Source organism: Neoarius graeffei, chromosome 15 (assembly GCF_027579695.1).
Source record: "Neoarius graeffei isolate fNeoGra1 chromosome 15, fNeoGra1.pri, whole genome shotgun sequence".
NCBI classification, from domain to species: domain Eukaryota; kingdom Metazoa; phylum Chordata; class Actinopteri; order Siluriformes; family Ariidae; genus Neoarius; species Neoarius graeffei.
Window position 1 is genome coordinate 3318405 of NC_083583.1, and position 13221 is coordinate 3331625.

A 13221-nucleotide genomic window follows, 5' to 3' on the forward strand; every position below is an offset into this window, starting at 1 on the left:
TAACTATGACAGTCGCGACATTAATCGCGATTAAATATTTTAATCGCTTGACAGCACTAATATTTATTTATTTATTTATTTATTTTGTCTTTGCTAAATTTTTCTATTTTAACTGTTCAAGCACCAATATACCAAAGCAAATTCCTTGTATGTGAGAACGTACTTGGCAATAAACTTGATCCTGATTACATCATGCAATGAATAACTGAATCAGTGACCTCAGGAGCTTGCACGTGTGCACGCACACAAATGCATAAACAAACAAACTAACTGCTGTTGTTCTTTGTCAGGACATATGCTGATCGGTTGAGCCCTAAAGTGGTTCAGGCTCTGTTGGACCTGCTCTGCAGTCAGCTGAAGACTCTGCTGTCGCAAGCCGCAGGAAGTGTCCTCACTACAAGTCCAGAGTCTGAGGAGAAAACAGATGATGGCACATACAACACGAAAAAAGACTTGAGGGGTAATTCGAACATGCACACGTACCCTTAAATAAACAGCTTCATTACAAATCCGATTATCATCAATTGCACATGCATGAAAATAAATGTGTGTGTGTGTTTGGATTTAGCATTACTGCGCAAGCAACACATGGCAGAGCTGCATCTTGGAGACTTTCTAGTGTTTCTGAGAAGAGTTGTATCTTCCAAAGCCATCCAGTCCAAGATGGCGTGTCCTAAATGGACTGAAGTGCTGCTTAACATTGCAGTGCAAAAATGCTGTTCAGGTACAAGAACCTCGCCGTATAGTTTTTTCCTTTTTTCCTATTAATTAAACTATGCTTTTTAAAGTTAGGATTGTACCATATGCTTTATAGTAACTGTTATTTCTTAAAATGTCATCTCATATATGAGCCATTCCACCGAATTGGTGCCATTTCCGTCCCTAGAAAATTATATGTATAAATGCACATAAAAATCTACTTTAAAATACATTTCCTTATTACGCAGAATGTCCTGCACATTTGATCTGATTTCAAAATTAAGATCTATATAATTGTAAGGATTAATAAAAACTACCTAAAACACTGAAAAATAGCATGTTACCTGTCCCCGCACTCTAACTTTATACTTAACTATGAAATATTATGATTAAAATCCTTCAGAAACAATATTTCTTTTGCACTGTTGTGTGACTCCATATCCTATCCATGGTTTAAATATATTTTTTTTCATAAGAAATCCACAATATCTTAGTTAAAATACACATTTTAGTCGTGTCCCTGGGTTTTGACCCAGTCCTGTTACCCAAACATATTACCCCATCTGACAAATTTGGAACATTCCATAAATCACATGCTCAACAGGAAGTTACATCAGTTGTGTCTTTTGAAGGCCATGGGAAGACCAAAAGTTAGTTCTCTCATTTACTTTTCTGTATATTTGATGATTTTTTTAACTTTGACTGATAAGGTCAATGTCAACATACTGTCCTGCTACTTAAATTATTTCTTAGATGATATTTGTTTATTTTAAAAATACAGATTTTTGGTAAATCATTGTGCTAAGTGTGGTTATGCTACTAGTGATGATGCCATGTGGCTTAATTCCATGTATTAGCTAATCCTAGGCTAAAAACTCAGTCCTGTTACTTTCAGAGTTTTGGTAACAGGACTGAAAAAAATGCAGCCATCTTTGACTTTCTAACCTTGTAACGTAGCCTGAGGTTGACCAATACACATTTTGAATAGTTAAATATGTGTGTTATTGTAATCAGTGTTGAAAAGATATATAACAAATTAAGTTTAATTTGGGAGTGGTACAACAAGCAAATGGCACGGTGGAATGTCCCATATAAATTTTAATTGAAAAATCCATGTCTCGGAATATCATAAGTAAAACACACATAAAACATGATACCTGAAAATAATGCTTCCAGTGTGTTTATCAGCATAAATTGCTAACTTTCGTGTCTAAAAATATTTAATGTTCATGACAAATTATAGAAAATATCCTTTTTATTATGACTCTGAGACAGTCGTGACCAGAGGCACTATGTTTTCAGGTTGTCAGTCTCTATGTCCATCCGGTGCTTGTGAACGCGCTATCTCAGGAACACCATGAGGGTTTTTTTTTTTTTTTCAAATTTAGTAGAAATATTCAATTGGAAGTCAAAGATGAACTTATTAGATTTTGGTGGTCGGAGCTCAAGGTCACCGTGACCTCATGTTCTTGTGAACAAGATGCATCAAGAATGCCTTGAGGAAACTTGAACCTGAACTGGTTTCTGGAGGCACACAACCACAGAGCAGTAATTGTAGTTTAATATAATATTCTTGACATGTACAAAATGTATGGCATTTAAGAGTGTTGCATAAAATCTTTCAAAGGAAAAAAAAAAAGCTGACGTATTTAATAACATCTGGCACAAAAGAAAGTTAAACAGTTTGGGGAGAGACAAAATTCAGGATAATGATTTATGTTAAATTATAGTATGTTCTGTCAAGTGGTTTAGATGTATATTTTATCCATGAAAGCTGCCTTAAATTAGCTCTCTGTAAGTGCTTAACTTCAAGTGGAATAACCTTAGAATAACCTTTGTGTGTTTCAGGCCTTCCGCTCGTGGGGAATTTGAGGACGCGGCTGCTGGCCCTGCATGTCTTGGAGGCTGTACTTCCTGCCTGTGAAAGTAATGTTGAGGATCATCAAATGACCCAGGTTGCATCCTAAACACAATACTGATTAACAAAGTTCTCGTTACACAGATACACTACCGTTCAAAAGTTTGGGGTCACCCAGACAATTTTGTGTCTTCCATGAAATGTCACACTTTTATTTCCCACCATAAGTTGTAAAATGAATAGAAAATATAGTCGAGACATTTTTCTGGCCATTTTGAGCATTTAATCGACCCCACAAATGTGATGCTCCAGAAACTCAATCTGCTCAAAGGAAGGTCAGTTTTATAGCTTCTCTAAAGAGCTCAACTGTTTTCAGCTGTGCTAACATGATTGTACAAGGGTTTTCTAATCATCCATTAGCCTTCTGAGGCAATGAGCAAACACATTGTACCATTAGAACACTGGAGTGATAGTTGCTGGAAATGGGCCTCTATACACCTATTGCCCCTTTTCCACCAAAGCAGTTCCAGGGCTGGTTCGGGGCCAGTGCTTAGTTTGGAACCGGGTTTTCTGTTTCCACTGACAAAGAACTGGCTCTGGGGCCAGAAAAAACGGTTCCAGGCTAGCACCAACTCTCTGCTGGGCCACAGGAAAGAACCGCTTACGTCAGCGGGGGGGCGGAGTTGTTAAGACCGACAACAATAACAAGACCACGAAAGGTTGCCATTTTTAAGTGACGAGAAGCAGCAGCTGTACAAATGCGAAGCCATCCATTATTATTATTATTATTGTTGTTGCTGCTGCTTCTTCCGTGTTGTTTTTGCTTTGATATTCGCGCCAAGGTTTATGCAAACGTAGCGACGTAACTGACGTATACAGCAACGTAATGATGTGGCTTCCCTTAGCACCGCGAGCGATTGGAAAAGCAAACTGGTTCTCAGCTGGCTCGCAAGTTGAACGAGTTGTGAACCAGCACCAGCCCCGAACCAGCCCTGGAACTGATTTGGTGGAAAAGAGGCATATGTAGATATTGCACCAAAAACCAGACATTTGCAGCTAGAATAGTCATTTACCACATTAGCAATGTCATCTCATCTCATTATCTCTAGCCGCTTTATCCTTCTACAGGGTCGCAGGCAAGCTGGAGCCTATCCCAGCTGACTACGGGCGAAAGGCGGGGTACACCCTGGACAAGTCGCCAGGTCATCACAGGGCTGACACATAGACACAGACAACCATTCACACTCACATTCACACCTACGGTCAATTTAGAGTCACCAGTTAACCTAACCTGCATGTCTTTGGACTGTGGGGGAAACCGGAGTACCCGGAGGAAACCCACGCGGACACGGGGAGAACATGCAAACTCCACACAGAAAGGCCCTCGCCGGCCCCGGGGCTCGAACCCAGGACCTTCTTGCTGTGAGGCGACAGCGCTAACCACTACACCACCGTGCCGCCTACATTAGCAATGTATAGAGTGTATTTCTGATTAGTTTAAAGTGATCATTGAAAAGAACAGTGCTTTTCTTTCAAAAATAAGAACATTTCAAAGTGACCCCAAACTTTTGAACGGTAGTGTACATAAAAACATAAATAAAAAAATTCAGTTGGATAAAAAATAAAAACGGGTCCATGGTTTTTGTTTGTTAGATTGGATCTCATGTCTCTTTCACAGAATGAGGCTTAGAGTGCCAATACTTTTACATTCATGGAGTGAATGTTGAATGCAGATTTTATCCGTTGACATGACGTTAAAATATGAGAAAAATATGAGTTTGTGTTAGAGACTTAGCAGTTAGTGATGCGCACTACATGATGACTTTATATCTCATGCCGTGAGCGTACGCCTATAGGGAGATGGTCAGAATTGTAGGGTGCCAATACTTTACTCCCCGATACTAAATGCACAGTATGTTTACACGTTTTTTCATCATTGAGATGACATGAAATTTATTTTCCATAATGACTTTATCCTGGTCAGGGTCACGGTAGATCTGGGCTGTTTCCCAGGAATACTGAGCGGGAAGCAGGAATAAACCCTGGAAGGGAAGCCAGAAATGATATTTAAGTAAAAAAATAAAAAATGCAAGTTTGCATTATGAGAGACTCTTGGTTAGTGAGGACTACTTATAGTCTTCAACACCATGATGTTATATACCCCGTGTATACATTGTGTGTTTGACTTGTCGAATATTAATTGTAAAATATAAAATTAACAGTAGTGTGATCTTAAGTTATGGCTCCGGTGTGTGTGCCGAATAGTCCACATCATTAATGTGTTTTTCCTTTTTCCTCCATGTCAGGTGGTTGAAAGGTTGTTCTCTCTGCTGTTGGATTGCATGTGGGAGGCTCCCGTTGCTCAGGCTAAACACACCGTCCACCTGAAGGAGAGAGAGCAAGAGGTCAAACTCCAGGTGAACAACACAAACGAGGATAAAATAAATAGCAAATTGTCCTGTAGAATAGACTGTACAGTGTACTGAACTGCACTGCTGTGAGTTTGATGCTGAGATTTGTGTGTGTGTGTGTGTCAGGGTGAGGCAGAGGAGGAAGAAGAGAACCTGCCTGTTCAGGAAGTGATCTTTGACCCTGAGAAGGTGCAGTGCTGTGTGGTGGAAAACGGACAAGGTCTGACACACGGCAGTGGCGGGAAAGGCTACGGCCTGGCTGCTACGGGCATCTCATCAGGCTGCTACCAGTGGAAGGTGACACACTCTCTTGCACACACACATCCCTCTTAATACACAGGCATCACTTTCACTCCATTATATTTCCTAGTTCCTGTGTATACCCAGTGTCCTGCGTGTATGTGCATCTCTCCTCTGTCAGTTCTATGTAGTGAAGGAGAACCGTGGGAACGAGGGAACGTGCGTAGGTGTATCTCGCTGGCCCGTACACGACTTCAACCACCGCACCACGGCCGACATGTGGCTCTACCGTGCTTACAGTGGCAACCTGTACCACAACGGGGAGCAGACACTCACGCTATCCAGCTACACCCAGGGTGACTACATCACCTGCATCCTGGACATGGAGGCTCGCACAGTGTCCTTCGGCAAGAACGGAGAGGTCAGGTGGACACACCATACGTTCATCAGTTTATAGTTGCATAGTTCAGTGTTGTGGAAACAAGTTACTTCTTGCTGTTACTATGGAAACGATAACGTATTATAATGAGCTTTCTGATGCAGGAGCCCAAACTGGCTTTTGAAGACGTGGATGCTGCAGAACTCTATCCGTGCGTCATGTTCTACAGCAGCAACCCGGGAGAAAAGGTAAAAGGCAGAAAATGATGAAGGGCAGTTAATAAGAAGACAGCTGTACTCGGGTAAAGTAATGTCTCTGATTTGTTTGCAGGTCAAAATCTGTGACATGCAAATGCGAGGCACGCCACGCGACCTTTTGCCCGGCGACCCTATCTGCAGTCCCGTGGCCACCGTCCTTGCTGAAGCCGTGTCTCAGTTGGTGAGGATCCTGCACCGCTCGGACGGCTGGACGCAACCCATCAACCGGTGCATGCTCCAGCGGCTGCAGCAGATCCGTGGCTGTCTGCGCGACGGCGCTCCACCCTCAGGCGGCGCCAGACTCCGTAAGAGCCGCTCGGCTCAGAGCCGTGACGACCAGGACGAGGTGAAGGAAGAGGACAGGGATGAGGAGCGAGGCAGAAGTGGCCGGGAGCTGACAGAGGTGCAGCTGCGTACGCTGTGTAACCTGATATGGCCCGTGCTGGCAGTGATTGGAGGTGTGGACGGAGGGCTGAGGGTCGGCGGACGCTGTGTGCACAAGCAAAGCGGGAGACACGCCACTCTTCTGGGTGTGGTGAAGGAGGGCAGCATGTCAGCCAAGGTGCAGTGGGATGAGGCGGAGATCACCATTAGGTGAGACGAATTAAACACGTGTATAAATAATTTTACAGAGTGATGAATTTGTGATACGTCTGTCTGTCTGTCTGTCTGTCTGTCTGTTTTCTACCGTGTCTCTTCAAAACTTCGATTTCCTGTAGAATTTCCCCTCGTCTCTCTGTCTCTCTCTTTCTCTCTCTGTGTGAATCTTTTTTCCTCTTTTACCTCCTCTTTCCTTTAACACTTTTCCTGTCTCTCTCATACTTTTTATTAGCTTCATATCTTTGCATGTCCTCTTCACCTCACATTCCTTCACACTCTCTTTCTCCCTACCCCTCTCTGCTTCTTCTCATCTTCTTTACCTCTTCATGTTCTTTCATATCCACTCCTCACTGAAGCTTCCCCGCTTTCTGGTCACCTAGTGACACGCCGCTGTACAACCTGGAGCCATGCGAGCCGCTGCCATTTGACGTGGCACGTTTCCGAGGTCTGACTGCTGCGCTGCTTCTGGACCTCACCGCTCTGGCTTCGCTGCAGGACGATGGCACCAAGCTCTCATCTTCCTCCTGCTCATCGTCTTCCTCACGCCGCCACGAGCGCCGCCACTGGCACGAGCCTCATGAACCAGAGACTGAGGACGGGCTGGGCGACCTGCGCGTCTCTCACAGTCTGGATGAAGTGCGCTCCCACGCCCACACTGCTGCCCACCCCGAGCCACAAAAGGCCCCTGTGCTCACGGAGGTCCACGCTGTGCAGCTCTCCTACCTCTGCCTCGGTGCCATGAAGAGCCTGAGCGTCCTGCTGAGCTGCAGCAAGTACGCCGAGCTCCTGCTCATCCCCAAGGCGTTGCCTGACAGCGGCCACAACTCGGACTGCGGCAGTCCGAGCATCAACGTCTCGCAGGAGGAGGCAGAGATGCGCTCAGCGCTGCAGTTTCTCATGAGACACATGGTAAAGCGGGCCGTGATGAGGTCACCGATTAAACGCGTGCTGGGATTGGCTGAACTGGAGCGGGCGCAGGCCATGATCTACAAACTTGTCGTCAATAGTGTGTTGGAGGAGCAAGAGGGCGGGAGAGCCAAACAATGTGAGTCTCTCACTAACACACAAACACTATTTTCTGTGAATGAACACTCGTGGCTCATTCTGACTTTTTCAGGACTTTTTTCACTCTAATCTCTCCATCACTATATCTGTTGTGTGTGGAAAGAAAAAAATGTTTGGAATGAACTGAATCATACTGGATTGACGCGGAATCGAATAATATTGGTGCTGTGTGTGTGTGTGTGTGTGTGTGTGTGTGTGTGTGTGTGTGTCTAGTGGATGGTGAGTGTGAGGAGCTGGAAGGTGAACAGCAATTCCAGACGCCGGTCACCACCTCACCTTCCGCCTCCAGCAGCACCTCATTTATGAGCTCCTCCCTAGAGGACACCACCACGGCAACCACGCCTGTCACCACGGCAACTACACCCGTAACCGATGCTGAGACTGCGCCAGCCTCGGAATCACCAGGAGTTATGCCCCTTAGCCTGCTCAGGTAGAGAGACGCACACAGTGCCTGATTATCTGTACTGGCATGTCATGTTTGTAGTAAATGTATCGAGGTATTTAGGTGTGTGTTTTGTGTGTGTGAGTAGACAGATGTTCTCCAGCTACCCCACCACCACATTGCTGCCTGCTCGGCGAGCTCAGACACCTCCAGTCTCATCCCTGCCCACGTCTCCTTCAGATGAACATGGCCGGAGACAGAGTTTCACCTCTCCTGAGTCTCAGTCTGCAAGGCCTACCAACAGGACAGGTGTATACACGCACACATTGGAAACTGTATATTAGCCTTGTTTGGTAATTGTCTTCTGACACCCCCCCCCCCCCCCCCCCCCCCAAAAAAAAAAAGCCACTAGGAGGTGCTGTTGAGTCACAGCAGGTTTACGCTTGTTTCATTGTGTGCAGCGCTATCAGACCCCAGCAGCCGTCTCTCCACGTCTCCACCTCCCCCCGCCATCGCTGTACCCCTGCTCGAGATGGGGTTCTCCCTCAGACAGATAATGAAGGCTGTAGAAGCCACAGGTACACGTACGTACACACACACACACACACACACACACACACACACACACAATTTAAAGCCCAATGTGTTTACCTGAACCTTTTATCCAGGTGCGCGAGGTGAGGCCGATGCTCAGAACATCACCGTTCTGGCAATGTGGATGATTGAGCACCCGGGCGCTGAGGACTCTGAGGAACGCACCATGTCTTCTGACTGCTCGGGGGCAGCCGGAGGAGGCAAGAGTACGGAGAGGAGCTACCTGGGCTCACCTGGCGACATTCCCAACGCGGACGCCGCAGAGCCAGAAGAGGGATTCAGTGAGAGGTAGACTCAGGATATGATGTATTAAATTTAATATTATTCCAGTTTTTAAAAAATTCACTCACACTTGTCTCGGATCTCAGTCCTGAAGGATTAGATCAAGACTCCGCCTCTGCCTCCACTGGCCACGCCCCCCGTGGACGTTCGGTTGCCAGTAGGAAGCATCGCTTTGATCTGGCGGCACGCACTTTATTGGCTCGTGCAGGTAACATATAAATGCGCGCGCGCACACACGTATACCATTGTGTTGCAAGACTTCTTCACTGGTGTACTGGTGGTTTCCCCTGTAGCTGGACTGTACCACTCGGTGCAGGCTCACCGCTCTCAGGTGCGCCGGGAGGGGTCAGCGCTGCAGCAAGACTCAAGCTCACTGGGCGGAGTTTATGACTTCAACCTGGATGAAGAACTGGAGCTGGAGTTGGATCAAGAGGCGATGGAGGCCATGTTCACCCAGGAGCTCGCTTCAGACTCGGACATCCTGGGAATGTGGATTCCGGAGGTACTGGACTGGCCAACATGGGTGTGTGTGACCGCGGCCTGGGGCTGCAGCTACTTTCCTACTCACTCTTAACCAAGGACAGACACACACACACACACACACACACAGTAGTGCAGGTGCAAATCAGTTTTACATTCATGTGATTTGCAGTTTCGTTAAGGATATTTTTATGTAGCATTGATGGAAGGAGTCTCCAGTGTCAGCGCTTTATAACAGTCAGAGGTAAAGCTGTGAATAATTTTCGGACATCTTCAGAACAGAGGAGTTTACGCTTCTTTGTGGTGCCTTGGTGACATGACAAGCTTTGGGTTTGGGTGGTGTTTTTTTTTTTTTTTTTTAAATATTTGAGAAAGAAAGAGAGGCTGGTGAGGGAACGACTGTTTATATCTGCTGTAACGTAAGCGAGAACAGGGACAAAGTTTTGCTGGCGTTCTATAACATTAAGTACAACTATAAACAGATTTTTTTTAATCACGTGACATTCTTTAAATTAATAAAAATAAATTGTAATTTGGCAAATTGCTGTGGTGTCGGAGGAATAAAACATTTGGGGATGTGATATTATTGGAAAATAATCAACTTCAGGGTGGTAGCAGTCACTTGGCTTCATCACACCAGTTCAGTATTTTATTGTAACATATGTACACTACCGTTCAAAAGTTTGGGGTCACTTTGAAATGTCCTTATTTTTGAAAGAAAAGCACTGTTCTTTTCAATGAAGATCACTTTAAACTAATCAGAAATCCACTCTATACATTGCTAATGTGGTAAATGACTATTCTAGCTGCAAATGTCTGGTTTTTGGTGCAATATCTCCATAGGTGTATAGAGGCCCATTTCCAGCAACTCTCACTCCAGTGTTCTAATGGTACAATGTGTTTGCTCGTTGCCTCAGAAGGCTAATGGATGATTAGAAAACCCTTGTACAATCATGTTAGCACAGCTGAAAACAGTTGAGCTCTTTAGAGAAGCTATAAAACTGACCTTCCTTTGAGCAGATTGAGTTTCTGGAGCATCACATTTGTGGGGTCGATTAAATGCTCAAAATGGCCAGAAAAATGTCTCGACTATATTTTCTATTCATTTTACAACTTATGGTGGGAAATAAAAGTGTGACTTTTCATGGAAAACACAAAATTGTCTGGGTGACCCCAAACTTTTGAACAGTAGTGTATATATATACACACACACACACACACACACACACACACACACTAACACTTCTGTTGCATGCAGCTATGGTTGTTTTATTTTTCAGCACTTTGACTATTTTATTCCAGAAAAGCGCTTCCTGTTTTTACTAACACACTAACACCACTGAGTGCCACAGCGTCGAACCAGAACAGCGACACTTCTTGTGATTTAGAGACATTTTAACATTTTCACATTTTCGTGTGTTTGTGTGTAGCACGTGTGTGAATCAGAGGAACGTGAGGAGGTGGTGGTCTGTGAGCTCTGTGAGGTGAACGTGTCCAGCTTCAACCAACACATGAAGAAGAGCCATCCAGGCTGCGGGCGGAGCGCCAATCGACAGGGTTACCGTAGCAACGGGTCCTACGTGGACGGTTGGTTCGGGGGCGAGTGTGGGAGCGGGAACCCGTATTACCTGCTGTGTGGCAGCTGCAGGGAAAAGTACCTCGGCATGAAGAGCAAGCACAAAGGAGTGGTACCGGAGAGGTCAGTACTACAGGGACGTGTGGGCAAAGCTAGAAACAAGTGCAGATCACTGATTGGTTGAACATAATGACCGTCCTGGTAATGACCTGGTGGTGTCTGTATAGTAGATTTTCAGTAGTCGTTCTTGCTAAATTTACGCTTACATGAAAGTATTGGCACCCTCGGCTTCATTAAAAATTAGAGAGAGAGATATTTAATACAGTGTTTAATTTGCCATCAGTTTTTCCATAAAAGACTTTAATTTTTGTAATGCCAGACACAATCCTCTGAACCTACAGTGGCCTGTGATGCATCTCTTGTATCGTGATATGATGTTTACCATGTCATAGACCCCTATGAGGTAGTCTGGCTAACGCAACTTCAAAGTTCTGCAGGCATTTGGTCTGGCAAAGATATTAAGCCCAACCGTTTCCCAAAGGCGTGGTTGACCCGCCTCCCTGAAATGCCTCAGTTTGCTACTGGTCGAAGCCAGAAAAGGCTGTGACGAAGCTTAAACCAATCACATCACTCTTTCCTCTGACGTATGTGACGCGACGGAAACTGCTTGAGTAACAGGAAGAAGATAAATACCTCCAGGGCTGCTCTTTGCTCCGTTTTCAATGAGAACTTCCCGTTGAATGCTTTCAATACAGCATCTACCGCTGTGTCAAAGGCTTGCCGCTGCTCCATGTTCGTAATGTTTCTAGTGAATGAAGCGCTTCTGGCATAGATTCTGTAAACAATCTATGGCTTCCGGTCACAGTTCTACTACGTCACTGCCTTGAACACGCCTCTACCCAGGGCCGTTAGAGATGCTCAAAGTTGATTGGCTCCCGATTTTTCGGGAGCTTGGAAGAGCTGGAGATAGCTTGCCTTGCCAGACTAGGCTCGCAACAGGCCCCCGTGTTGCATCACACTTAGGATGGGCGGGCCCAGGCTACCTATGAGGAGGACACACATCTGAGATGTTTGTTTATTTATTTTATTTTGAGTAGTATTTTACTCATTGTGTCCATTACTATTCTCCATGCCACGTCCTTCATGGAAACTCCTCCTCCTCTCGCAGGTAAATGAGTGCAGGTTTTACACAGTTAACTAAGATGATGCTTATTTGTTTTTTTCAGATATAAGGGCCAGGCTCCAGACCTGTTGGGGAAACAGGACAGTGTTTATGAAGGTATTAAATATTTCTTGGGTGCTTTTAATAGTAATGGGTAATTTTAATCGTAAACACATTTTCACATTTAACATAAACAGCTTCTGCTCAGTATATAGGTGTGCCAATCCGTGTGTGTATGTGTCCTACAGAGGACTGGGACATGCTGGACGTGGACCAGGCAGAGAAGCTGACCGGTGAGGAGGAGTTCGAGCTGCTTTCAGCGCCGCTGGGACTCTCAGAACGCAAACCCATCCCTGAGGCTGTTCACTTCCTTGACACAGACCCACTCGGAGCCTCTGTTGCCATGGTCACCGCCACAAATAGCATGGAGGAGACCCTTCTGCAGATAGGCAAGATTATGACACGCCCTCACCCATACTTGTTAGATTTAGAAGTTTTCCAAACCCAACATGACTCTTTAAATTTCTCAGGTGTTTGTTGAGCACTGGTAAGAAATAAAAAACTAAACTAAAAAAAAAAACCCAGCAAGACGTTTCAGTGAATATCTGAGGGATTTACGTGGTCATGTCCAGGTGTTTTGGGCTCCTTTTAGTTTCTGATTATTTCTGTGCTATTTTTAATTACATAGTCAGCCAGAATTTCACACTGATATTAAAATCAGCTTGATATAAATCAATAAGTAAATTAAATTATGTTTTGAAGCATCAATTAAAGTATTAATTTAATAAACAATTAATTATTAATTGAGATATAGTCACAATTGACTAAATAAAATTTTAATCAGTAATTTTAAATGACTCTGTAGATGTTCTGTATTTCGAGCCACTGATGCCCCTTTTCCACCAAGCCAGTTCTCAAGGGCTGGTTTGGAGCCAGTGCTTAATCTTGAACCATTTCTTTGTGTTTCGACAGCCAAAGAACTGGCTCTCGGCCTGGAAAACTGGTTCCAGAGTGGCACCAAGCTTTGCTGCCCTGGAACCATGAACTGCTTACATCAGGGGCTATGGGTGGGATTATTGTGACCAAAATGACCAGAGCTAGTGTTGCGTCTAATCTGAATAATCCAAAGATGATGAAAGAGAGATGATCTTATGCAGTACTATCAGTGGGACTAGTGGCTGGGAATGTCGAGACATGTACAGTGATGCAATGACGTATCTCTGTGGTGGCTCTCTA

General features: G+C 44.8%; 1 protein-coding gene across 5 annotated transcripts in view; it reads left to right on the forward strand.

Moving 5' to 3' along the window:
* Nucleotides 1-13221, forward strand: part of herc1 (HECT and RLD domain containing E3 ubiquitin protein ligase family member 1) — an 80931-nt gene that overhangs the window by 37428 nt on the left and 30282 nt on the right. For 2 of the 5 annotated variants that reach the window (XM_060940759.1, XM_060940760.1), the window contains exons 30-47: nt 291-460; nt 569-724; nt 2548-2654; nt 4864-4974; nt 5095-5265; nt 5390-5629; nt 5752-5835; nt 5918-6438; nt 6801-7489; nt 7723-7939; nt 8040-8200; nt 8353-8475; nt 8560-8773; nt 8854-8975; nt 9061-9290; nt 10678-10946; nt 12050-12102; nt 12234-12434. In XM_060940759.1, coding sequence (XP_060796742.1) covers nt 291-460; nt 569-724; nt 2548-2654; nt 4864-4974; nt 5095-5265; nt 5390-5629; nt 5752-5835; nt 5918-6438; nt 6801-7489; nt 7723-7939; nt 8040-8200; nt 8353-8475; nt 8560-8773; nt 8854-8975; nt 9061-9290; nt 10678-10946; nt 12050-12102; nt 12234-12434 — 3839 coding nt within the window. The remainder of the gene's footprint in view (nt 1-290; nt 461-568; nt 725-2547; nt 2655-4863; nt 4975-5094; nt 5266-5389; nt 5630-5751; nt 5836-5917; nt 6439-6800; nt 7490-7722; nt 7940-8039; nt 8201-8352; nt 8476-8559; nt 8774-8853; nt 8976-9060; nt 9291-10677; nt 10947-12049; nt 12103-12233; nt 12435-13221) is intronic. The other 3 variants (XM_060940762.1, XM_060940761.1, XM_060940763.1) reach the window with 3 other exon arrangements.